Below are 27,354 nucleotides of genomic sequence, written 5' to 3' on the forward strand. Positions count from 1 at the left end.
TCAATCATACAACCAAACAGAGCTTCCCATGTCCAAGTCGTCACAGTATGTGGAAATCAATGGCAGCTCAAGTTCTGGTTGAGCAGCAACTGGGCAACGATAAGCTCACCTCATTTTTAAAAAGTGATTCCCTACAGACGAGTATTTAGACGAGAATTCCTAGTTCAATTTCTATGTCGCTATCATCCTCTGTGTCACGCAATGGATTGTGAAGCCCTTGAACATTTAACTGCTGTTGCGGCACTAGTTTCTGCTATTTCAGGGCACCAGTTTCAGCTATTTCAGGGTGCTGCAGCAGCAATTTTTCTTCAAATACAGTCTAAAAGCCACATGTCGCTTTCAACTTACTGGAAAGAAAAATCCCGCAGAACTGAATGGGACATTTAAGCCCTCAGTCACTTACAACATGTCACTTTTTGCCTTGGTTGCTACGAAAATTCGGGCAAAATTTACTTCTGGCTCTTTCGTCTCACAATATCTTATAGTTTTCATTATCTATAGAGATTAGTTACATTTAAATCGGGATAGATAATTGTCTGAGAGATCAGTTCAATGCAGAGATTCCCAATGCAGAGTCCACGGACTTCTGAGTGTCCACAATCATTCCTCTTCTGCCTAAATCAGGGGTAGTCAACCTGTGGTCCTCCAGATGTTCGTGGACTACAATTCCCATGATCCCCTGCCAGCAAATGCTGGCAGGGGCTCATGGGAATTGTAGTCCACGAACATCTGGAGGACCACAGGTTGACCACCCCTGGCCTAAGTGGATCTGGCCACAAGCTCGGGAACTGGCTGCCTCTGCCCAAAGAGTAAGCTGTGGGTATAAAAATCCAAGGGGGGGGGAGAGTCAATTGTGGTCTGTGGGTCCAGGCTATCTTCTCAGCTCTTGTCCTTCTTTCCAGCCTACATGAGTCAAAGCCACCATAGTAGCAGTAGTAGTAAAGGTGGGGGGGAGGGAGTGAAAGAAGGGGGAAGGGTACAGGTGGCTATATCACTTCCCAGGGGGTGTGGCAGGAAGGTGTGTCTAGCTATCACTTCTGGGGGTCCTTGAAGCCAGAAATGTATTTCAGAGGCTCCTCCACAGTCAAAAGGTTGAAAAAGGCTGGTTTAGTGTAATGTATTTTAACGGAATTTTAATTTAGAGTGTAAGTCTGCTATGTGAAGGGAAATCATTCTGCATTCATTAATTATATTCTACCTGCATTCATTAATTATATTCACTATTTAGATTTATAGGCCACCTCTCCCGGCAAGCCAGCAAGGAAAGAACAAAATAATGGTTATATAAAATCAAACATTAATACGGTTAATTAAAATCATTTAAAATGAATTAAAACATTCCTTAAATTCTGTTGCACAGCTGTATCGAGCATTTACCCATGATTTCTTCATTTCCAAGGGGGAATCCAACACAGGAGGAGGCCAATTCAAAGATGTTATTTTTACTTACAATAGCCTTGGGCTTTAAGCAATAAATCTGACTGCCGGTGCAACCTCTGCACATGGGCAGATACTGCTGGCAGTGGGACATTTTAACACTGAGCATGAGTAGGACCGGGCTTCCCACTACTACGACCAAGCAAAACCAAGCTAAGCCTTAAGGAACCAATGTTTTTTAAGCCCCATATTTAAGTTTTTTAAACTATTACGTGCAGCCAGCAACCACAGACCTTCCGAACAGGAATTCTGCCAGTCTGTTGTTTTTCGTGGACCAGCTACACTTTCTTTTTTATTCTAACAGAGTCACTTATGAAACATCAAGAGTAAACTTCTCAGCAAACTTTAGAGATGAGTTATTGCTGTGCTAAAGGGTAAAAAGTTCCACTATAAATATAAAATGTTAAGATCAGCAGTATTTGAGATCGCAGCCGCCAACCTCAGAAGCCAGCTGATATACTGGTCTAACCTTTATACTTAGCAAGGATTTACTCTGGTATGTAACACCTCGCCTGCTTCCTCCCCAAACGCCTTAACGGAAGCACATATCCGTACCTGTTTCGTCAGGTGAACTCGGAGAAGCGCTATCCTGTGACAACGTCGTCCAGCTCGAGTCTTCGTCGCTTGGCACCAAGTTCTGAATCCTGTGCAGGGCGCAATCAGTTTTAGCTCCCGTTTTGGGGTGATCCTTTTTCGTCTCTGGACTCGATGATATGGTGGCTATCTGTCCGTCTTCGGGACTTGTCGGCTTGTTCTGTTTCTGAGGCAAGGAATCCCCATTAACAATCAGTGTCGATGGCTGACCGTTGGACTGTGAGGAGAATTTCTCCTCCCCTGCCCCTTGGCTATTCCCGTAATTCTGATCAACATCCCGTGCTGATGTCTCCAGATCTGCATAGTAATTTAGGAAGCTCTTGGTTCTCCGGTGCTGGGCCGGCAGTATCTCACTGCCTGAAGAATCCTGCTGGTTTGGTTCTTTCCCCTCCAACTTCTCAGAAGTTATGTTTACGCCTGCAGTAGTTGTTGGAGAAGGCAGGTTTCTGTTAGGATCCTGCTGCCCCTGCTCTGCTGCTTTTCTCAGCTGGTTTTCCCCGTTCTTCACCAGCTTTATGTTGGAGGAACTGTTGCCCAGCAAGGGCTGTGCGGCAGGATCCGAGAGGCCCATGGCCGTCTGAATGTTAGTCAGCGCATATTTTTTCCTGCATTTTGGAGGGGTGTTGTTCTTGACTTCCGTGTGCCGGATTTCGGCATTCAGCAGTTCATTATGGGAGGAGCGTAGGAGAAGGGTGTTGGGTGGAGTGACAGGACCGTTCCGATTCACAATGTCCGTTGTGCTGTTGCTTGCCATAAAACCCGCCAAGGTATCCACACCGGAGTCCACTAAGGAAGAAGCAGAAATGTACATGAGGCAGACCTAGGGAAGATAATTAGCAAGACCAATACCAAACTCTCTGCACACAGAACCATTAAATAAGCAGCAATGCCTCTAAGCTTAAAGCAGGTCCAGGGTTCTGATGTGCTCATCCAGCATGTCTTATCTTTACCTATGAATTTTATTTGTGTATTTATATTTAAATTTTCAGACCGCCACTCCCGGAGTCAACCAGCTCGTGGCGGTTTACATAAGATCTAAACCCCATAAAACAATAAAACGATACCCATGCAAAGATGGTGGTAAAATCACAGCTACAGGACAACCCACTACACCCCCACCCCCATATCCAACCTGTGTTGATTTCCCCGGGAGCACATACAGCAGCGTGGAGAGACCAAGTGTCTAGACCAGGGGTAGTCAAACTGCGGCTCTCCAGATGTCCATGGACTACAATTCCCAGGAGCCCCCTGCCAGCGAATGCTGGCAGGGGGGCTCCTGGGAATTGTAGTCCATGGACATCTGGAGGGCCGCAGTTTGACTACCCCTGGTCTAGACGGATGATTTACAATTCAATCCTATACTGTGATACTCCAGCCTAAAGCTACTGAAATTAACTCTTTACTGACAATATACTCAGGAGGAAAACATACCAGAAGCCTTCTAGTACTTCTCTTGGGTACAGCATACATTTCGTAGTAAAGCATCAAAATGAGAGAAGCGTACATATGAATCTCTCTTGGAAAAGAAGGACAGACACAGTCCATAATAAGAGCACTCGTCCAAAGATGGTAAGAAAGCAAATATAAAGGATTTGTTGCATGAGATGTGGTTCAACTACGCATCGTGATTTCTTCAAAGTTAAATGACTCTTTGCAAATTTAGCCAGCAGGATTTTTTATTAAAGAAGAAGGGGGGAGGAATTAAGCCTTTCTTGCCCCCACTGGGAAAACCCACACCATACTTTTATTACAGCCCCCTCCCCCGCAGCACCTGTAAACAGGAAGCTCAGCAAGAATACAGGACGGACACAGGTGAGGAAACAGAGCTCTATGGATTGCCGAAGGCTTTCACAGCCGGAGTCAACTGGTTGTTGTGTTTTTGGGGGGAATGTTATAAGGCTTTCAGCGTACTTTATATCAGGCATACGCACTTTCCCAAAGCACGATTTAGCCCTTGCTTTTAGAATTGCATAGATGACAGCAGAATAACTCATGGGACATAGGAGGAGCAGGCTGAAGAAAGGTGACCGAGATATGCAATCTTTTATGGCAGACTTGTTTTCTTACCAGAAAGATATACACTATGATAATCATACAATTGTATGGGAGATGGATTTCTTAAACGATAATGGGCGTTGTTGTTGTTGTTGTTGAAGGGATTTGTGATGTCTGTTTCTTTAAGTAAGATCATTCTCCTCTCATACTTGGCAGGTATTTAAGTAACCTTGTTTTCTGGTTGTTGTCGTTCTTTGCTTTTGCTTCTTATACACCACTGCTGCTTTCTCTTATTCAGTTTGTTATTAAACTTACTTGAGTTTGGACGATGATCTGAATGTTGTTGTTTGTGGTCACCAGGGAAATTACAATGGCTTCTGACACCACTGGGTCCTTGATTCCACATGGAATCAAGCAGCAGACAGGTGTACTACTTAAGGCAGTGGTTCTCAACCTTCCTAATGCCGCAACCCTTTAATCCAGTTCCTCATGTTGTGGTGACCCCAGCCATAAAATTAGGCAAGTGTTCTTTCACAGAAACTAAACCGAAACTGACAAATGGAGTGAAGATCCATTGTTCGTGATTGTATATAAATTGTTTTTTTTTCTGGGGTTTCTTTCAGTTCTGCCTCTTGTCCCCCCATGCCAATTTTGCTCTTTTCCCCTGATCCAGACAGACGAATGCTCTATCATGATCTACCCCGCAAGGCTATTCCTTACTCTGTCTACCCCGCAAGGCTATTGTGTAGGTGATGCCCCGCTGGCCAAGCTGTTTGCCCTGCCGCAGCTCCTGTGAAAGTGTCGTTCGACCCCAAAGGGGTCCCGACCCCCAGGTTGAGAACCACTGACTTAAGTGTATTGAACTAGAATCAGAACAGGTCCAAATCGCCATTCTGTCATGAAGACTAACAGGGTAACTAGGGAAAAAGTATCTTACCCTGACCTACCTCACAAGATAGTTCTTCTGAGATTTAAACAGAAGAGAGGAGATCAGTACTGTGAGCTGGTCTGGGTCCACAGTACGAGAGAAATCAATTATTAATATCTATATAAATAAACAGGCAGCAGCCATGAGCAGACATAAACCGCTCTTACTTCAAGCACTCCTTAGTTAAATTGCATACGAAACCACTCAAATTCAAATGGAAACTTGAGTTGTGAAAGCAAAAAAGCAGGCTTAGTATTTCTCTGAATTACATGAATAAATACATTTTTATTCTGCTTTCCTCCCAGGTAGCGTACATCTTTTTAAGGCAGAGGAGAAATAAGACAGACAGCTGTGTGCAGCATGAATATTTTGTGATTCAACATGCACGAGTCTGCAGTTTTGCAAAGACCTGATTGCCATGCAAAGCCGAAGGTGATGGAAGAGCTGGATTTGTGAGGCAGATTGAGGGTTAACATTCTCAGTCTTTGCCACCACAGAGAAATGTTAACAATTCTTTGCAGCAGTTAGGGCTGCACTAAATGTGACTCTTGGGCTCTAGGAATGGCAGTCCTAGCCCCCCCCCCCCAAAAAAAAACCCCAAAACTATCAGGTGCACAGGAGTCCAATTCTGATCAGGGCTGCAGTGGAAAAGGGGGGGGGGAATGTAAGTCTCCTATCCCATAACATTTTCCTAATGTGAAACAGTCCCAACGGGTTTCCTTAGGTTTACCACAACCAAACAAAAATGCCTTCCATGGTCAGTTTCAGGTCAGAAAAAATCACAGAGAAAAACTCAGCACACTTAAGCTGTCTGATCATATTTTAATGTACTTTATTTTTACTTCATTTCTCTGTATTTCTCCCACTGGGGACACAAAGCAGCTTCATTTTTTTTCCTGCCTTCCTCCACTGTATCCCCACAAGTACCCTGGGAGGTAGGTTTGGCTGAAAATATATGACTGGCCTGAGGTCCCTGAGAAAGCTTCCCTGACAGGGGGGGGGGGGTCTCTCCAAGATCCTAGTCAACCCTCCTCCAATATCTGATCTGAAATTCAGGGAGCTCCAGACTCAGGACTTACAACTTCTTGGCAGGTTCAGCTCTTCGTTTCCTACTGTCCCTGTTAACGGAGTTGCTCCCCCTTTTCTGCTACTGTCCCAAGTAGATCAACATCCCCACTTGGCCTATGGGGGAAATTTGAGGGGATGTGTTCATTATTATTTTTTGCTACCATTTACACTTGTGCACAAAAGAGTACTACTTTACTGAGAAGTTACGGTCAGTTTACTGGCCTATCTATACAACAGACTGTTGTAGAGTACATTAAGTGGATTCAGTAGGTGGAGAGAAGTCTTCCACAAAGGGGTCCTGAAGCAGTAATTCCTGGTTTATGAATGGGGCATCACAAGTATGCTAAAATGCCCCCATTTTAATTTGTGGAGCACTGAAATGTATGCGGGTCATCACCTGTGGGGGACTGCTCTCTAGTTGCTTTTTGTACAATCCTTTTTGTACACACCTCAGGAACTAACTGGGGCTAACAGGCTTAATATGGCAAGGATTCTAGGAGCCCTGTAACCAATAACCCCCCCCCCAGGTGTTATTATTTATTGCATGGCAGAGTTACACCCAGGAAGCATAGAGTAATATAAAACATGTAGCCAAGTAGGTACAACGATTATGCAGACCGATTGAGCAATTCCCCCTAAATAGGAATATCTAAGTTTTCAGTCCACTGAGTTGCAGCTGCAGAGTACAAAAAGCTCTCTCATATCTCCCTGGCAAGCATGACACTCACGTTCCTGTGATAGATGAAATATAGTTTGGTGGGCTGCACCACAATTACATTCAGGACCTGGCATTTCACCCCCTTTAAACAACAGGTCTGCACAACTGCCAAGGCCTGTTCATATTCTTTTAGCTGCCTTCCATATTTTACATGGCTAGTCAAATCCTGAGGGCCTCTCATCGGCATTTAACAGGTTATGGGTATTAGCTGGAACTGACTGCATCCCCTTTGCAACCATTCATTCCCTAGATCGAAATTTTGTGATTGCAGGATTTCTGCAATCATCATTTAAGGGCTGCTGGCAGAGAGACTTTGCCATCTACGCCAGGGGTGGGCAAACTGTAGCTCTTTAGATGTCCATAGACTACAATTCCCATGAGACCCTGCCAGCATGTGCAGTTTGGCCACCCTTGTCTAGGCTGAGCTTTCCCACCTGTTCAAGTCCCACCCCGTCAGAAGGAACTGTAGTGCGGCGGTGCTAAGAGTAGCTTTCTTATTTATTCGTATTTGTTAGTTGCCTTCAAACAAACGAACAAAATATACTTGTTAAATGTCGTTCTACGTTCATTTTAAGGGACCCTTCTTTTCTAACTGGTGCTTGGACTTGTGCCAAAGCAAATTATTTCCCTGTTGAGAGAAAAGCTGCTAGAAAATAATATTCTTCAGCAGAAGAACAACTGAACGAGAAAGGGATAAAGAATCCTCTCTCTACACTGGTCTTCTTGAAATGGCAACCCCAGAGGCTGAATCTATGGGGGGGGGGGGCTCAGCCTGTTTCCCATTTGCTGATCTTCCTTTGTAATATCCCCTTCTTCCCATCCACTTCCCAAGTTAGGTTCTGCCCAGAAAGTAATCCCAATTGAGGGACTTAACCAGGGTATGTGATGTGCAAGAGAAGATTCAACAAATACAGGGAGATTAGGAATCCTTTCTACCCAATGATCTGCTCCCCACATATTTTTCGATGGTATCTTGGCACACAGGTCGCGAAACACACAACTGGGGTGATAAAATGTAGTTCTGCCCATGATTAATAGTGTGGCTGATACAATGGCCAGCCACAGTTAAGTCCACCAATGGAGGATTTGTGGTCCAGAGGAGAGGTGGAGGGAGGGAGGCTGTGGGACAACCTCCTTGCCTTACTCAGAGTTAAACTACTATTTGGCATGATGTTCATTCTTGGTTCTTGGGGGGGGGGGGGGCTGGCTGACCAAAATATGGAAAAACATGGAGAAAAGGAAGAGAGAGAGAAGAAACATGTTCTTTTAAGTTTTTAAGTGAGAAATTAAGGCAAAATGATGTGCCAGGCAACAAGAGGGACAGAAGCGAAATGCTGTTCCATAAAAATATGTGAAAGGGCATCTAACCTGTAAGTACTTCTGACATGGATCACTGGGCTTCAGCAATGGATCAGGAAAGAGATTATAATTTGAAATCTGAAAAGAGGGATCATTTTAAGCAATTAAAAACAAAAGCAAAAAGCCACAAATGAAAGCCAGCATGTTTATTGATGTTTTATGGATACAGCGTGCTGCCAAACATTTCAGCGGAGGCCAGATTATTCATTCTGTAAAACTAATTTTGGCAAATACAGACAGTAAAATTGCACTGAAAACATTTTTTTAAATCAAGAAAGCCTGAAATTAACCAGCATTCGCTCATCTTTTAAGCACAATTTCCCTTGAACAAAGACCAAAATAGACCTAGCACCAAAACCCTGAGTTAAACTAATTGCCAAGAGCAAAAATGTTTAGAAATTCTTAACAGCTGCACGACAGAAAAAACTCTCTCCAGATAAAGATTCTCTTTTGATTGCACAGTGCTTCATGGTGGCAGCAAACTTAGGACGAATATTTTATTATTGCTAATACAAAACCTATTCCTAAACTCTCTTGAGTTTCTTCCCATTTTATAAAGTTACAATAAAGTGCTGTAGTTAGTATATAAATAAACATGGGGTAACCTTAGTTATGACTGCAACAGAAAGCTAACCTCTGACTCTCACCTAAATAAGCTTTGTCCATCATCTGAGAATCACTAAGGACTCAGAATAGATGAGATGAAAATATTAGGAGCTGTGGTGCCCCGGCATCTGGGATTTGTCAAGCTCTGTACTATGGTGCCCCAAAAACTGGTTGCACAATGAGCAACTGGAAATGCAATAGTACAGCATCCACAGAAAGTTACAGATTATGCCCAGAAAATATTGTTGCTGTCAGGAAATAGATTTTTTCCAGACCAGTGGAATTCCTATCTAGCCCATCTTAAGAAAAATGAAATGATAAGTAAAATCTAATAGTAATTTTCCAGAACGTCAGGTACAGGAGAAGTCTCACAGGTACGTGGCAGGTATTGGCAGGCCAAGAAGACTGTGTTGCTGGAACAAAGAAATCAAGAAGCATGTGACCCCAATATTACAACAATTACAATGGCTACCAATCCACCCCCAAGCCCAATCTAAGGTGTTGGCATTGACCTTTGAAGCCCTACAAGACGTGGGACTGGGATATCTGCGGGACCATCTTCTCCCATATGTTCCTGCCAGGGAATTAAGATCAGAGGAAAAGGTCCTCTGGACTGCCACATCAATCAAAGGACTTCATTTAGTGGGTACACAAGAGAGGGGCTTTTCACTTATTATTGGACCATCTTTCCAGAGCACCTGGCCCCCTCACTTTTGACCTTTAGAAGGCGACCAAAGATCATTTTACTCAGAACTGTATTCATTTTTGCTTCCTAGCAGTTCCGATTTGTAATTTTAAATGTTGACTTTTATGTTGTAAGCCGCCTTGAGCTCCATAAGGAAGAAAGACAACTAATAAATGTTTTAAATAAGAAACTCAATACACTGATTAAAAAACACTCAGCTTTTATTTATAGCTTTTATTTATAGCTATCACATGACTGCCTGATTATTATTATTTTTTTTTTTACTCTGCTCTGCTTCATTTGGATGAAACTCACTGGTGGTTTTCTAAAGGACGTTGCAGTTTTACATAGATGTTTCCTTGTGTTTAACACCAACTCTGAAAATATACTACATTCCTCAAAACAAAATGAAACTGCTAAAGCTTACTGTGTGGCTCTTTAAATGGAGTCCTCCATACAGAAGCTAAAATTCTTTATGCTCACTAAAGTGGATTTCCTGGCATTAAAGAATATGCTGAACTTGGACTGAATTCTGGTAAGCATAAAAGTTGGCCATGAGGCCAAGAATTCATTAGGTGTTCCATTCAAAAAACCTTCAAGGAATGCTCAGCCAAAATCACCCAAACTTGAAGAAGGAGGTGGAGGAGGAGGAGGAGAAGAAGAAGAAGAAGAAGAAGAAGAATGTGCATCAGAAAAAAAGCTATATCACTTTTTTGTGTTCTGACGCACATGAGATACACTCTCAGCACAGAATTATATAATAGTGAAGAGTGGTGAGCCTAGGCATATGCCATAGGAGGTGGTCTCCAAAAAGTCTAAAATTTACATATATTGGTTGGAGCCATAATTTATAGATCCCATTCAACCACTCAGCTACACTTTATAATGAATTTAGATATTTTATATAGAGTGCATTGTTACAATTCTGACCACTGAGGAAGACCCAGTAGGGTCGAAAGGCGTTTGGTCTTGTGCTGTTAGTTCTGTATAGTTTTTATGTAGTTTTTATTCTGTTTTTAATTGTGCACTATAATAAATAATTACCATTTTTACATTATTTTATTGTACAGCTCAACTTCTGAGTTCCTACCTGTAAAGGATGGGTTGTGTTCCTTTCTTTTGGTTTTGGTTTTGCATAGTGTATGAGGATAGACATGGTACCCTCTTTGTGAGTAAGAAGAATAACAGCCCTACTGGATTTGACCAGTGGTCCATCTTATCCAGCATCCTGTCTCACAGAGTGGCCAACCAATTCCTCTGGGAGGTCAACAGGGCATAGAGGCTGTGGCCTTCCAGGTGTGGCCTCTTGGCTCTAGGATTCAGAGGATTATTGCCTCTGAATAAGGAGATTCCCTTTAGTCACCTTAGCTAGTAGCCATTGATAGATTTATCCTCCATGGATCCACTCAATTCCCTTTTAAAGCTGTCTGTCACAGTGGCCATCACTACATCCTCTGGCAACAAATTCCACATTTTAATAACTCTCTTGAGTAAAGAACTATTTCATTTTGTCCATCCTGACTCCTGAGATCATTTGGCAGACCGTGCAAAGTAGTAGACCTGAAGCCTTAAGGACTTTTGCTCATACTAGCTACAGGAAATAGCCAAAAGAAAAAATAAACAAAAGTTATGGGTAAAGTAAGGAATCTGTTTGGGCACACCTAAGGGGTTCTGTGCCAGCACAGAAGCAACTCCCTAAAATTAGAAAGATCTATGACAAAAATGAGCACCCCAGTCCCCCTCTCCTGTGTTTGCACTAGCTCCAAGAGGCAAACCACTGCAATTATTACCTCCAGTGGGGCAAAAATGAGACATCAACAGTGAGGAAAAAGATGGAGAAACTGACCACTGACAAGAGAAAACATTCCAAATCGTATCTGGAAAAACCATCAAGAAGCCACTGGGATACCATTGACACCAAGTAGCCCTCATGCCAACCCCCTGCAGAAAATTCCACCACATGGACTAGAGTTCCACAATATGGAATCAAATGAGTAAATCCATGGAAGATTTGTATCTAAAGGTGCAAAATGAAGCAGCGATATCAGCAGCTTGTACACAGAACTAGTGCCCTTTGCTTTCGATTCAAGAGAACTGAATGCAACAATCCCCCCCCCCCACATTGCTTCTATGCAAGTTACAGTACAACCCTAAAGAGAGTTAAACCTTTCTGAGCCCATTTGGAAGGGTGTAATTCTTCTCAGGAGGATGGCCCTGTCAACATCCTTTGAAAGGATCTTTTCCATGTAATATTTCTGGTAAGGGCTTGGAGGAGGAACATGTCTCATGACTTAAGTGCCACCTAATGCTTAACACCTACTCAGGGCAGCTGTCCCGCCCCTGAGTGCCTCCTCCTCTAACTGGCTTGCCTGTTTGTCCAGCAGCCAATTGCCTTTCGTTTCCCACCCCTGACCACCCCCTCCTCTTACCACTTCCCTCTGAGGCTTGGAGGCTGCAGATCACTGCTGCATGAGAGCTGCCCGTGCTGGTGAGTTCCCTTCCCGGGGGGCTCCAGCCTGCAGCCTTTCCAGGTCCTGGGGGGAGGGGGGGAGGCCAGCCGCAGAATTTTTCCACCCCCCCCCCCAATTTAGCACCTGTTGTATTCCTGAATGCAATGGGTTTGGCCCCTAGTAAGGAATAATTAGCAGTAAATCATTCATTATATAGATGTAAGAACAGAGACTAAGTCAGCAAAAGCCAACCCAGGTAGGCTACAAGGTTCCTGCTGCTGTTTAAGTGAACAGGTAGGGAGGAGGACATCGGCATACTCACATGAATTGCTTTGACGATAGTGAGCCCCCGGGTATCGCCTGCCCATACTGCCAGTCAGCACATTATCCCGTGTTGTCAGCTGTTTTCAAAGCATACAGCACAACCGTTTTACTGGGGGAGGAAAAGAAAGAGAAGAAAAAAGAGAAAAACAGAATGCAAAGATTTAGTATAATGCCGGGATCTTTTCATTAAAATGCTAATAACCCCCGTCCTACAGTTTTGGACAACCACGTTTATAAATTATTCATAGTCACGCTGTCGACAGAGATGAACTGTTGGGGCCACGGACGCAAAGCAAATTTAGCGTTTGCATTTGCCCTCCGCTGATAAGTGTAAATAATTTCAAGGCAAACAGAGTCCCTGGATACAGTGGCTTGTTCTGGGATTTTGCTACCTCCGAATGAATGGGCTGTGCTGCTCCAGACACTGACTTGAGTCTTAAGGAAGCTTCTCTGGACAACTCAGTAATAAGTCAATTGCCTCAATACTGACACAGCATCAAGACTTAGAAGTTAATATCCTTTACTCCAATTTAGTGCTCTCCAGCGATTTCTTTTCAATGGACCACAGTGGATTGAAGATTCAAGGGTTTTTCAGACAACCAAGAGATGGAGATGAGACATTATCAAGGTACAGATGATATAGGGAAAGATCAATAGGTGTATCTAGTTCCGGCCTAAAGCAATTTTTAAGATTATCCCACGACTAGCATCTTCCTAATCACTAGGCATGCTATGTACATGATTATGATGTTTCTCAACCAAAGGGCTTCTGCACTGGTTTTCTCTGTGTTGCAGGGAGATTCTGGGCAGTAATAATAATTGTGTGCCGTCAAATTGCAACCAGCTCATGGGGACCCCATCCACAGGGTGTTCCAGGCAAGAGATCAGCAGTGGTAGCTTGACATCACCTTCCTGCCTTCCCCTCCATGGCATTTAGCCGTCTTTGCCATCTGTCATCCAAAATATTAACTGTGGATGGATGCCCTTGCATAGCTTACAAGCTCTGATGGGAACAGGCATCACCTTGGTTCAGAGGACCCTTCGGCAGACTTATCTGGGGGATATTCTAAAACCTGTGTATTTAGAAAGGCTTTTCTGATGCAATATGGAAAAGGTTGATTCCCAATCTCATATGATAGTGGAATGCTCTTGCCATAACTCTTATCGTGACGTATGGATTGTCCTTATTTTAACACAAATGCCTTTGACCCCAATAAAAGACAATATCGTCTCCTATTTGCTGATGGACAGAGACCCAGGGATTACATTGGCAGTGGCCAAATATCTCCCACCATATTTTCCTTAAAGAAATAAAGGTTTCTTGTTTACTGCTCGAGATCATTAGACCAAAGGAGCTTGAAGGAAAGAAGAAGAGCGGGCAGACAGGGATATTCAGGCTGCTCTTCCAGCCAATGACAAGCATTAATTTAGGAGGTTTCACCTTAGGCAGAAATATGAGTAAATTTCTGTAAAATTAAACTAAACTTGTTTATCACAAGCTAGCCTAAAATTTAAGCACAGTTTGTCCAAACATTCTCTCCAGCAATAAAAAGGTGCTGAACTCACTTTTAAAATTTGAAATTCTATGCAAGTTTTTCCTTTTTATTTACAGAGTCAAGAATGCCTATAGCACTATTCTACATAGTCCCTCTAAGAAAGAGGACAATCTTGTAAACAACCACACTGCCACTGGAGCTGTTTTCCAGTTGCCTTTTGCATTTCCCTCTCCGATGATGCCTAAGCTGCATTCCTCAGTGCTTGATGGCACCCGTCCCCCAATTTCCATTTGTAAAGGGCAATCTACCAAGAGCTAAATTGCCAAAGCCCTGCCCCTGCTGAAACAGCCCCTAAAGATTATGAGCAAGGGTTTTTCTCTCGTGTAGATGCGCCCCAAGAGATTTCCATCTTCCATTCCTCAAGAAGCAGGTTCTCCCAGCGGCTTTCCTTTCTGCATCTATTGATGCAGTCTTTCCTTTCTGCATCTACGGGTAGCAGGAAAACAGAAGGCTGTTCTCGTTCTGCAGCTATTATTTTCTACCACCAATAATCTCCAACTGTATATGCAGGGGGTATTGATGCAATGCTTGAATAATTTCCTATGGAAGGTTGTGAATTGTAGCTGGGCTTACTTAGTTTACTTCTACTCATATGGGTCTCCAGTAGGATTGCCTTGTCCCTTCTGGCCTTTGGTAGGGGATGGTGGTAGTAATGGGGGTGGGGAGGGGGAGTTGTCAATCCAGGTTGAGAAACTCCTGGAGATTTAGCAATGCTGCCTGGGATGCACAGGGGTTTCAGCATAGTACAATGTCATAGAGTTCACCCTCCATGTCATCCATTTTCTGCAAGAAAACTGATCTCTATAATCAGGAGACGAGCTATAATTCCTGGAGACCGGCATCTCTAGTCTCAAATCAACATGGTTGAAATACCTGCCATCTTCGGAACATTCTCTCTCTCTCAAGTAAAGGTCTCTTACATCAGTATTCTGCTCTGAAGAAGAGAGAAGAGCATTTGCATAAAATGGCTTGTTGGCTTTGGTGTTTAAAGACCTAAACAGCCTGGGACTGAGATATCTCAATGAGTTCATTCTTGATTTTCCTGCCCACCAGCTCAGATATTTGTCACAGGTCTTGCTTTGTCTTCTACCTATAGCAGAAGCAACATTAGGCTGTGGCAAGAAGCCTGTGTTTTTAGTTGTGGGACACCAATCGTGGAATGCACCCCCACACACAACAAACCTGTTCATTTTCCTGGGATCTGAATGAAGGCTCTTTTAATATTAAAATGGCTGACTGATTGTGGCTATTTCGTGATTTTACTCTATTTACTGAGCAGGCTACGTGATATATATTGGGGGTAAGATTGGAGTTGATTGGAGATTTGAGTTCCTTCTTTGCTCTGCCCTTCCATTTAAGTTTACCATTCTGTTTTGGTATGGTTTATGGAGGCTACTCTTCAGTTGGCCTTAATTGTTTTTCAGTATGCCTACAGTGCTTTAGATTGGTATTTGTGGCTTGGGGGTAGACCGTTCTTAAAATGTAGTAAGTTGTTGGACTATTTCATTGTAAGAGCCTTCAGGCTGAATCACAAATGTTTACGGGGGCTGGGAAACAGGCTGGTCCCGTGGAGACGGGGCGATTTCTCCTTGTCTGTTACAGAGAATGAATTATGGGCTATCTACTCCCATTGTCAAATTTTGCACTGAACTTTTCCACCCTCAAACTGTTTTTATAAATGCATTAAAACATCCCCAATGGAAATAAAGGACAAACTACACAATACACAGCCAAAGAAATGTGTCATGAATTGTGAAACCTGTGCAAAGAGCATGTGAGTAATATCTAGTAACAGAATAATACAAATCTACTACGTTAAGCTGCAAATATATATCTAGCTACATATTAAAATCTGGCAAGGTCTGTAAAATCTATACTGTTTTATAGTGTTTTAGAAAATTGAACAATGTGTAGATAAATCTTTTAAAAATCATATACAATTCAAAACCATTCATGATTAAAACATTACAATTCATACATGTCAATTAGACTAGATTATACAAGAAACTCAGCCTACATCTACAACCAGTTGTAATCAGCCTCCAGAAAGCTGAACGTCTTCCAAACTCATTCCCCAAAATGGGAAAAGAAGTACACAGCTGTGCCCCTTTGAATAGGAATTTCATGTTACTACTGAATATCACCACTGAAAAGGGTTTGAAATCATGCCGTCTCACAAATAAACACTACAGCATTCCTGAGAAACTGTAGAGTACTGGGAGGGATATATAGGAGGAAGCCCTCCTTGTACATTCCCATTGTAATTTCTGCAACAATCTTCTAATGGTAAGGTAGGTGGGAAGCTGAAACAGACAGTGTTTCAATGAGGCCACTTTATAGGTTCCATGAGAGGAGACATCTGAACCTACAGCTCAGGTCAACCTCTTAGCTAGTAGGCTACACCAGACCTACACCTACTTAATTTTCTCCATTCAAGACCCTTTTATATATTGCCTTCCCTATTGAAGAATCTGCATATCCATTAGCACCTGGGGCATTCTTTTAGGGCAGTGGTCCCCAACCCCCGGGCCAGAGACCGGTACCAGTCCGTTGGTCAGTTGGTACCGGGCTACAGCTCCTCCTCGTCCTCCTCTTTGGCTGCTGCCTCGGGGGCTGCCCTGCCACTCTGCCATCGGCTCACCTTTGGTGCTCTCCGGCAGCCGCCATGACTGGGGCTCCCCCTCAGCGTGGCACTGTGCAGCTGCTGCTGGCAGCATCCCCCAGTGGGCGATGGGAAGTCAGGGGCGCCGGCGGGAAATCAAGTGGAGCAGGGTCTCAGGTGGTGGAGGTGACATCCCTCGGCAAAAGACTACCCCCCCCCCGGGCCTCAATAAAATTGTCAAGCGGTTACCAGTCCCCAGTGATAAAAAAAAGGTTGGGGACCACTAATCTGGCATGCCAGGTTTGATTCTGCACCCCCCACATGCAACCAGCTGGGTGACCTTGGGCTCGCCACGGCACTGATAAAACTGTTCTGACTGAGCAGGAATATCAGGGCTCTCTCAGCCTCACCCACCCCACAGGGTGTCTGTTGTGGGGAGAGGAGAGGGAAGGTAAGCTGCTTTGAGCCTCCTTCGGGTAGAGAAAAGCGGCATATAAGAACCAACTCTTCTTCTTCTTATACAGAAAGAAAATGCTCATGGAAAGATACAGGAGTTAGAAACTACAGCCACCGGAGGGGGGAATGCATGCATGACAGTGGAAATTCTAACAGAGATTTCCTTTCTATGTAATTGTTGGTTAAGCTGTCACACAACTTTTATAAAGTTTTCTTTCTTGAATAAAACTGAGTTTTATTTGTTCATTCATTCAAATGCTTCTAAAAAGGAAACTACAAACAACTTTTATGGCCTTTTTAACGTTCTCCTGATTACCTTAGACAAGATGTTGACTGGCAAAATAAATTATAGACTGCTTGCCAATAAAATATTTACAATTACCTCTGAGAAGCTTGCCAAGAAATATCAGTGATTATATGTTGGGTCAGAAATCAGATAAAGTTTGAGTACTTTTTTATGATTCCTTTGTGTGGCGAAAAGGCGCATAGTTAGCCAAAGGCAATATGGAGCTCAAAGGCCCTGTTTTCTTCTTCTTCTCTTGAAGTAAAGCTCAGTCAGTTTGACAAAAGAGAGTGTAAAAATGTCAACAAGGTGTATATTTAAACTGTTCAGATATGTTAGTAATACAAGAGGCAAAAAGGCAAACATCAGGGGGGAAAACTGTAGGAAATTGATCAGTACTGCGGAAACCAAGAATGTCATATTTCTGTCAGTGTTATTATTATTACTATTAACATTTCTATTCCAGCCCTCCCCTTATGGGCTCGGGATAATTCACAGCAATAAAACCACACAATATGGTAAAATACAATATAAAAATAAAATACAGTACTAAGACACAGATTAAATAAAAGTAGTGACAGCCAGACTCTCACAGGTATGTGGAACACATACCTGCTCAGGGGCTCCTTGGTCCCCCCTCTCAGACAGACACACACACACACACACACACACACACACACACACACACACACACACACACACACACTCCTTCCCTCCCATTCCCCCTGCCCTCACCCCCCTGCCCTCTTACTTGGCAGACTCCCTCCCTCGCTCTCTCACCCACATGCGAACGCCTTCCCCCCATTCCCCCCTGCCCTCACCACCCGTACCTCTTGATTACCTTACCTCTTCTCTGGTCCCTCTCCCCTCCCTCAGACACACACCCAGACTGCCTCCCACCTCCCCACTACTCAGACACTTTGCTCCCTCCCACCTCCCCCACCACCCAGACTCTGGATTCCCTATCCCCCCCCCACACCCAGACTCCCTGCTGCCTCCCCCTCCTCATCTTCTTGGCGGTGCTGGCTCACCAGGCCTTCACGATGCCTCACAATCTTCCGGGACCTCGGAGGGGTCATACGGGCCCGCTCACCCTCCACACCACCTCACAATCTTCTGAGGCCTCGGGTGGGGTAGCACTGGCCCTCCCGGATGCTGTGCCACCCTGCAACTGCCCGGGTTTCCTCAGGCAGCACAGCAGTGGCCCGGCCTCCTCACGCAATGGCTCGTGCTTCCCCAGCCAGCGGCCTGCTATGGCGCCCAGCAGCTTCCCAGCCTCTTCCGGCACACTCGCTGATGGTTAAAGAAGACCCCATCCTCCCTTTTTCACCAGTGGAAACTGGCTAGACCTGACCCAGGGTCATTCTCCCATCACTGCATCAGAGGCCTGGTTTTCACTGAGGTGGTACTGTAGAAATGATCATACACAGAAAAATATTTCCAGTACATGGAAATGTCAGAGAGATGCTTTCTACCCTAATCCTCTTCCAAACATGCTACATTTGTAAATTCTGCGATCCCCACCCCACCCCACCCCTTAAAAATGGTGTATTCAATCAATTGGCCCTGTCCTGTAGTCTGGCATTTCCCTAATGCATTCACCTGTGTCTACACAAATGCCTTTTAGGAGCTACGCAAAGTTCATTCTGTACACTTCCAATTTTTTATGATTCTTAAATCAAGGGTGACAGCTTCAGCTGATAAGCCATCTCAGACCCGAGCATCACCATTCTTCAATTACCAGTACATTTGATTTTATCAGCTAGGTTTTAAATAGATAACGCATTTCTTAGGCTGCATTGATATTAAATGCTGTGAGAACTTGGCCATTCAGTGAGGAGAAGCCGCTGATCTCTGATCTCTTCTCACCAGATTCCTGGTGTATTCTCCACTCCTCCTCCACATGTACTAGCAGGATGACCTTGGGATAGTCGCAATCCTGTTAGCAGCTGTTCTTACAGAGCAGACCTGTCAGAGCTCTCTCAGCCCCACCTATCTCACAGGGTGCCTGTTGTGGGGAGAGGAAGGGAAGGCGATTGTAAGCCGCTTTGAGACTCCTTCAGGCAGTGAAAAGTGAGGTATAAAAATCAGCTCTTCATCTCCTTAAAAACGTCTGAAAGGAGCCCAAATACATGACCCATGAAGCTAACGATGCTGAGCCATTTAAGACCTTTGTGGGGTCTAGAAGAAAACCAGCCCCATTAAAAAAAAATCTTATTCGTATCCCATCTTTCCCTTGAGAGCCAGTTTGGTGTAGTGGTTAGGAGTGCGGACTTCAAATCTGGCATGCCGGGTTCGATTCTGTACTCCCCCACATGCAACCAGCTGGGTGACCTTGGGCTCGCCATGGCACTGATAAAACTGTTCTGAACGAGCAGTAATATCAGGGCTCTCTCAACCTCACCCACCTCATAGGGTGTCGGTTGTGGGGAGAGGAATGGGAAGGCGACTGTAAGACGCTTTGAGCCTCCTTTGGGTAGGGAAAAGCGGCATATAAGAACCAACTCTCTTCCTCTTCCTCTTCCTCTTCTTCCTCTTCCTCTTCTTCTTCTTCTTCAAGTACCCCCATTATATTATGGCTGCCAGTTACAGGTTGGGGAATTGCTTGAGATGTTTGGGGGCTGGTTCCTGAGGAGGGTATAATTTTATAGGATCCACTTTCCAAAGCCCTTTTCTCTTGGTGAACTGATTCCTGTCACCTGGAGAGGAGCTGAAATCCCAGGAGAGCTTCAGCACCCACCAGGAGGTTGGCAAACCAATGTTTTATCCTTACCTGTGTGTGAGAAGGGACAGATTGAGAACGAGTGACACCCTTAAGGGCGGCATCAATTTTGCCCCTTCTGCAGTTTATTTTAGAAAACAATTTTTCTAAGAGCTGCATGAAGGTGCTCTCACGTCTTGCTGACTGTAAAGAAACCCTGATGAAACAATCTCGCAGCTTGCATCAGACTTTCTTAATGCAAATCAGAATGCAGTAGCAGTCAGTCAAATAGCAGACTTCTCTCAAAGCAGACGCTGCAGTTAGTTGGAAGATAGCCACCAGTCCCTCTGCAGCAGTGAATCTGCCACTGCTGGAAGTAGATATTATTACAAGAGTAGGACTGTGGCCCACTACAGCAGCCCCTCCCTTACGGGTCTCTTTCCCTGCACACCCCTGGAATGTTCAGTGATCAAAAATGCATGACTTGATGTCACTCCAAATTTTCCCTGACCCATTTTATGGGCAGTTGTCTGTGGAATGGGAAAGATTCTGTCACATTATGCATTCTCGACTTTTACCTGAAAGGAGGTGGATGGGTATTGGGTATTAACCACTGGGTATTAGCGACGAGTGTTAGGAGTCTGGGGAACTAGCCACTGAACAGTCCAATTTTTAATTTATTAAAATAATTCCATCCCAACTTTCCTGCTGTTAATGGTGTTCAAAGGGCTGACCGCAGCAGGCAACCAAACCATCAAAGTCACAACAGTCAAGAGGCAATAATGGCTTCAGTCAAGAAAAGGCCAGCATGCAGCTCCCCGGAGTCCTTGGTCACACACCCCAAATCCTTCTGAATGAGGCTGCGTTTTATGAAAGTGGGCTAAAGGAGGGGCTTTCCAGAAGAGTATCGCAAAGGGCCACAGTCACAGTTGGAAAAGAGTGGCAGGACACCTTTCATGCAAGGCTCCCCTGGGAGGTAGCTCCAGAAGGATCTGAGATGGCAGAGCCAAGCAATATACAGGGCAGTTGTAGTTGTACATTGTGACTTGGGGTGTGCAATCTCCCTCTCCTTTCTTAGTTTGGGTATATTGAGCCCCCCCCCAAAAAAATTGGGGGTTTCTCCAGAAATGCCAGATCCCAATACCAGTGTGTTATTTAGACCCAGGATTTTTTTTTGAAATCCTGTTGTTATTTTCCAAGTCCAATAGACCTCAGAACAAAATGAAACAGGAGGAAATTTCACACTAGCAGCACTTAAACACGTGTTTGCAAAATTTTAAAAATGAATTTTAAAAAAAGGATTACTCAATGAAGATCAGTGCTTAATCCAAGCTTCCCCACGTAGTTCTAGCCTACTTGTTTTGATTCTGTGCATGGAATGACAACTATGTACAGCATTTTGTTCGCAGGTACCCCAGAGCACATCAGGCACTAAGCTACTTATTTATTTATTCGTGAAATGTATATATCACCCCTCACTGTGATGTCTTCATGTGCTGTACATAGAACCAGTGGGAAATGGGAAAGCTACAGTCCTTTGGAAGGTAAAGCAGAGTAGCAAAAGCATAGCTTTCTAGCCTTAGTCTCAAAAAGGGATGGATTTATAATGGGAAAGGTAAGAGATCAGCATTATTATACTTATGTGAATGTCTATGTGGAATTTCCCAGCTTTTCAAACTCCATGCAACAGTTTTCCGCTGCAGAATGGCAGAGGTGACCAAACTGTGGCTCTCTGGATGTCCATGGACTACAAGCACCATGAGCCCCTGCCAGCATACATCTGGAATGACACAGTTTGGCCATCCCTGCTGTATGGGCCCTTTATGCCAAAGTTATAAAAATGAGATTCTTCTGAAGAAGGGGGAAAAATACTCACTTTCTGCAGCAACACAAAATTAAAGGCACACCTTAAGTCAGAGCTACAGGTATGTAGGCTGTCCTCCAAACCTGCATGGAATGCTGTTAATGGGATTTCCCAAAATGTTCTTTAAAGCGAAAAGGCAGCCACAAGGGAATTTCCTCCCCAACAGCTGCTGCCACGAAAACAGAGGCATCCGTTTTTTTGCATGTGAGACTGGGAAGAGAACTCCCCCTCCCCAAATTGCTACTGAAATAGGAGCACAAGAAGAAACGGGTGAAAGAAAGAAAAATCCTTGCTCCAGTGTTGCATCGCTAGTTCAAACTGGGTCCCTCGCATGGCTGTTTTTACATTTAATATCTATTTATCAGATCTGGTCGGGAGATCCCTACAGATATCCTACAAAGTATCCTTCTACAAGTTATCCATAATTTGGAAGTGGAGTCAGCTGCTGGATAGGATGAGAATGAATCTCTGATCTGGAAGGAAGAGACTGCCAGGCGAGACTCGAGGAAAAGAGGTCCTTAATTCTGCCCTCACCATCTCCAGCTAAAGAATCTCAAGTGCAGATATTGGCAAAGAGCTCTATTAGCCCCAGACCCTGGAGAATCATGACCGTACTGGTGGTACACATCAGTAAGATTCAGTATAAGACACCTTCATATATGTATTTATTCAGGATGGTTCTCCAAGATGGTTCTTATGTGGGACCACTGTGGCTCCCTTGTGGCTGTGTGTGAAAAGAAAGGGAGGGAGGGATTTAAATTTTGATGAACCAGAATTGTAATCAGTGTGTTGGATCTTAACATCAAAACTTACACACAGAGGGGGAGAACCCCCAATCACAGATGGTTGCATGAGTGTTCACTGAGGTCATGTTTGATTTGGTCACTTAGAATGCTGGCAGCCAAAGGTGGCTCTCTGGATGTCCATGGACTACAATTCCCATGAGCCCCTGCCAACAGACCATGTCGGCAGGGGCTCCAGGGAATTATAGTCCACGATCTGGAAAACCATCACTGACTCAGAGAAAAAAATGGCAGATGCCGAAATTTAGACAGCTGCTGTTTTAACCCTGGAATGTCATTGAACTGTCTATGCTTGATTTTCAAAAAGGAGTTGATTGTTCTACAAACTTGTAAACACAACCGAAAAATACTAATGATTGTCCCCAATTCAGACATTTGCCAAAATGGATACAAGATCAGTGTTATGTTGACCTGTGGACAAATATGGAGTATGTACGGTGGACCAAGAATCCACTTGATTAACATCCTGATGTAAACTATGTATCGTTGGGATTTTTTTGGACTCTATGTATTCAAATAATCTCATTTTGCTATTATATGAGCTGGTCTATTATCTATTATTTAGTATTAAGGCCAATTAATTGTTTCCTTGTTTATTTATTCATATATTTTGCCTTTCTCACTGAGACGCAAGGTGGATTGTACAATGTGAGTGAATACAAGCAACAGGATGGGACATCCAGTGAACAGTGAGCTAGAAACTGAAATCAAGCAGAAATCTGAACAGAGCTGAGACATAGCATTACCATGACACATTAAAAAACAACAGTGTCCTGCTTACAGAAACAGACAATACAAACTATACACAATAATATAGTCCACATTTAAATGTTGCACATCAAAAGCTGGTAAAAATTCAAAATAACACAAATCTATTAAATTAGAATGTATTTGTTCTGTTAAAAATCCAGTTTGACATTTGTGTACTGACTGTTTTCAGCTGAACTGGATTCTCTTGTATCTTCTTAAGGGGTGGGTTCCAAATCCATTAACAACCCACACACACACACACACACGCACACTTTCTAAGCTTTTCTGTTACACAGCCAAGATCATGATGAATACAATCTGGAGGATAACACTTTTGTTCGAAGCATCAGTTGAAATGTGCCTCTTTCTCAAGGAGTGGTCAAAAATGGGAGGACGGGACAGGGTCTGACAGATGTCCCATTGTTACGACCCTAATGGAAAGCGAAAGGGTGGGGAAAAGCTGAAAGTCAGGGTGCGTAACATCTGGAGGTACAAAAGGCCAAGATAACAGCCTGAAAGGGGCTGCCACATGCTCTTTTCCATAATGAACTGAGAACTGGCCACTGAAAGGGAGTGTTCAAATGGGAGACCATTTCTCACACAGAGAAAGTGCCAATCGTCAGAAGTAACAGCAATTTTCTGTTCTTAAGACAGGAGGAAATGGATTTTTCTAAACACAGGATAGAGAGGTTATACATCGGGAGAAGTATTTGCATATTACCCTGGTCAGAAGGGGAAAAAATAGCACAGACTTTGATGTGCTTTTCTGCTAAATTAAATATGTATATTTTTATTGTTGTAATCGATGGCTTCATTTTTTTTACAGGGTTGGTTTTAGCTATTTCTGCATTCTTTGAGATTATATTTTAATGAACCGTGTAAACGGCTTTCCAAGATGACAGAGGTGGGATATGAATACTTAAAATTAAGTTAATTCAGAAAATAAAATAAAAGTCCAAGAACAGGAATAAGGTAGCATAGACTGACTCGAACCACAGGTTACTTGCTGGCTCTTTAATCAATATAAGAACAATCTTACACAGAGTTATTACTGCCTAAGACCAGCAGGCTGAATCCAAACTCCAGTTTCCATCAATAGAAGTTACTTGTCAACAGAATGAAACCTTTCTGCTCCCCTTCTTTCCCACTGTGACCCACAGTAGAAACCAGAAATGAATCCTCATCTTCCAGGAGCCAAATGAAGGTGATTGTATGGATCCCATATGGAGATAGGTGGGGAACTGTAGTCCATGGACATATGGAGAGCCATGGTTTGGCCACCCCTGACATGTAGCTTATCAATGCCCAGATTCATGACCAAAACCTATACAAAAAACTTGAAGCTCAGCAAAACCATTTGAAAACTGCTTGGCAAGGAAAGTACGGTTTTCATCTCTGGGTTGGGAAATGCCTGGAGCCTTTGGGGTTGAGATGAAAGTGGGTGGGATTTGGGGTGGGGTAGAGACCTCAGTGGGGTGCAATGCCATAGAGTACACTCTCCAAAGCAGTCATTTTCTCCAGAGGACCTGATCTCTGTCGCCTGGAGATGAGCTGTAATTTCAGGAGATCCCCAGGTCCCACCTGGAGGCTGGCATCTGTAAAGTAAAGAACGGCAACAACTACCGAAGTCCTCGTCTCAATTCATCCCTCAATTTAAATATGAAGTTCACAGCCTCCCAGTGCCAGTAGACCCAGGTGGCAACTTTTTTCATGAGCATATTTTGCAGGTCATAACACTGCGATGACCGAGGATATGGCACAAATGAAGATAAATTGTCATCCTGTCATCACCATGGAAGGCAAGATTCGCAACCTACTTCAGGGTGAAATGCCTGCTTCCAAAGGGGCCAAAAAGCAAAATTCGTGTTAGGAGGTGACATCTGGCCTGTTCAAATACTTGACACATGGCTAGTATGGTTTTGGCACATAACATTTCAAATCTAGGTGGCCTCGAAGCTACCTGCTTGGGTCTTGAACACATGACACCAAAACCTTGGTTTACTTTGTATAGCGGGGGTGGGCAAACTGCGGCCCTCCAGATGTCCATAGACTACAATTTCCATGAGCCAGCATTTGCTGGCAGGAGCTCATGGGAATGGTAGTCCATGGACATCTGGAGGGCCGCAGCTTGCCCACCCCTGCTGTACTGTATCCAGTGGCAAGACAGGCGCTAGAAATCTAACCGAACGATTTAACTTGACAGCCAACTTTGAACTACCCAAAGTAAAAAAGCGTGAGCCGTAAAAAGAAACAAAAGGCAATTATGTTTCTCTACTGGATAGGTCCTACAATCACAAACAATCCCAACAGGATTTGGAAAGGGGGAACATTACAGCTGTGGTTTCCATGGAGACCATCCATTATCACGTGAGCCTGTCCTGTCTGATGAAACCAGGGCAGGAGGCCAAACATCACTGTTCAAGTGGGCAAGGTTGCCAACAAGGTGCTTATTGGTACAGCACAGATTAAAAATGCCAGGATGAAAAATCCTGGCAAAACAAGATCCCGTTGTCTTTTCAGGGCCCAGCATAAAGAGTGACATTTGCAGAACTGTGCACCTTGTATTTTTGACCCATTCAGCACAGATATTAAAACAGCCAATGGAACAATGGAGGGCGAAGGGCTCTTGGCGTGGCCTAGCGGGGGAAGGAAAGCTCCCTCCTGCCGGCGGTGCTCCTCAGGAGCTGTCACTTGGTCCGGGAAGGGCTCTCGCCATGCCTGCAACACAGTGAAAGCTCCCCCTCCCCTGGAGCTGGCAGTTGGCGGCGGGGCTGAGCCTCGGGGAAGGGCGCGAGCCATCAAAGCACCCTCCTCGCCAGCCAGGAACCTTCTGACTGCGAGGCTGGGAGAGTGGCTCATGCTCATGCTCGGATCATGGTGGCAGGCGCTCCTGGGGCCGGGCCAATCCGGACGCACCGAGCGATCTGGCCGGACCGGCGGTTCTGGTGTCAGGACATCACCCGGACAGGGCCGCCCAGATGGCCCTTTCAGAATTATTAAGAGGAACTTATGGTAAGGATAGGGAGTTTTTATTGTGGGGATTTTATGTGTCACCCATCATGAGCCAGCCTGTCTGGAAAATGTATAAATAAAGCATCATAGGTAAAAGAAGCTGGAGGCAGGAGTCTCAACTGCTTATGTTAGGCTCTGTATAAAAGCTACGGAAGTCAGAGGAAGAGAATTCACAAGTCACTTGGGTCACATCTGAGACGTTATTCCAGAAGCTGTTAAAAACTCCCCAAGCAAAAGATTAAATACCACGCCACTCATTGGCAACCCTCACCTTTGCCAAGTGTTACTGAGCAGCACTAATTCTGGATTGAGTGCAGAGACATTCAGCAAGACACCAGTAAAAGGAATAGCCCTGGATTTAGTCTGCACTAAGCTAAAATTTAATGACATGGGTAATGCAATCAATTTTGTTTCGTCAGAAGTGGCTCTTCAAAGTTTTTCCTTTTAAGAGAATGTTTCCTTCACGTGAGTAAACATTGTTTCCAAAATATAGGGACAATGATTTCTCCATGTAAACAAAAAAGCAGCTGGGAACAATAAACACCCCCCGGCAGGAATGTATTGATTTTACCCTTGGGGTACATTTTGATCCAAAGTTATGGAATGTACCAGGGAGGGGGGGGGGCTGAAGCTGAAAAAGTGTCCAGAGAGTTATTCCTCCCCAGTCCAGAGAAGCATTATATATTCTGGAGAGCTGTGCCCCTTCCTTCTATTCAAATAAAGGATTTGGTAACAATAACTGGCGCTAGATATTAAATATACCATCTCTTCTTTTCCCTACACTGAAAATCACCAGTCAGTTTTTGCAGATACCTTTGAAGGAGCTCTCTACATAAAAGGGGGAAGGCCTCTTGTATCAGCGAGGACAATACTAAAACTTGCTTTACTTGAATTACAGATCACTTGATTCCATTGGTGATAACTAAGCAAAGCCATGGCTTAGTAGCAGAGCAACTACTCTGCATGCAGAAGGTCCCAGGTGGGATCCTTGGCATCTGCAGTTAAAGGGATCAGAGTCAGAGCGAGACCCTGGAGCAGCCACGCTTTCTCGTTTTCCATTTTTGGTCTGGGATAAAAATGTAGGTAGCACCTCCCTGATGGAACAGTGGAAATCACCTAGATCAGTGGTCCCCAACCTTTTTATCACCGGGGACCGGTCAATG

At 44.1% G+C, this 27,354-nt stretch overlaps 1 protein-coding gene across 11 annotated transcripts in view; it reads right to left on the reverse strand.

Moving 5' to 3' along the window:
- APBB2 (amyloid beta precursor protein binding family B member 2) overlaps positions 1-27,354 on the reverse strand; it is a 164,884-nt gene that overhangs the window by 94,921 nt on the left and 42,609 nt on the right. For 6 of the 11 annotated variants that reach the window (XM_077301757.1, XM_077301756.1, XM_077301755.1 and 3 more), the window contains 2 exons: positions 12,163-12,273; positions 1,993-2,817 (listed from right to left, as the gene is read on the reverse strand). In XM_077301757.1, the coding sequence (XP_077157872.1) occupies positions 1,993-2,817; positions 12,163-12,208 (871 nt within the window). In that variant the 5' untranslated portion in view covers positions 12,209-12,273. Of the gene's footprint in view, positions 1-1,992; positions 2,818-8,108; positions 8,178-12,162; positions 12,274-27,354 lie in introns of all 11 variants that reach the window. The other 5 variants (XM_077301765.1, XM_077301764.1, XM_077301760.1 and 2 more) reach the window with 1 other exon arrangement.

The sequence above is a fragment of the Paroedura picta genome, chromosome 10 (assembly GCF_049243985.1).
Source record: "Paroedura picta isolate Pp20150507F chromosome 10, Ppicta_v3.0, whole genome shotgun sequence".
Classification (NCBI taxonomy): Eukaryota; Metazoa; Chordata; class Lepidosauria; order Squamata; family Gekkonidae; genus Paroedura; species Paroedura picta.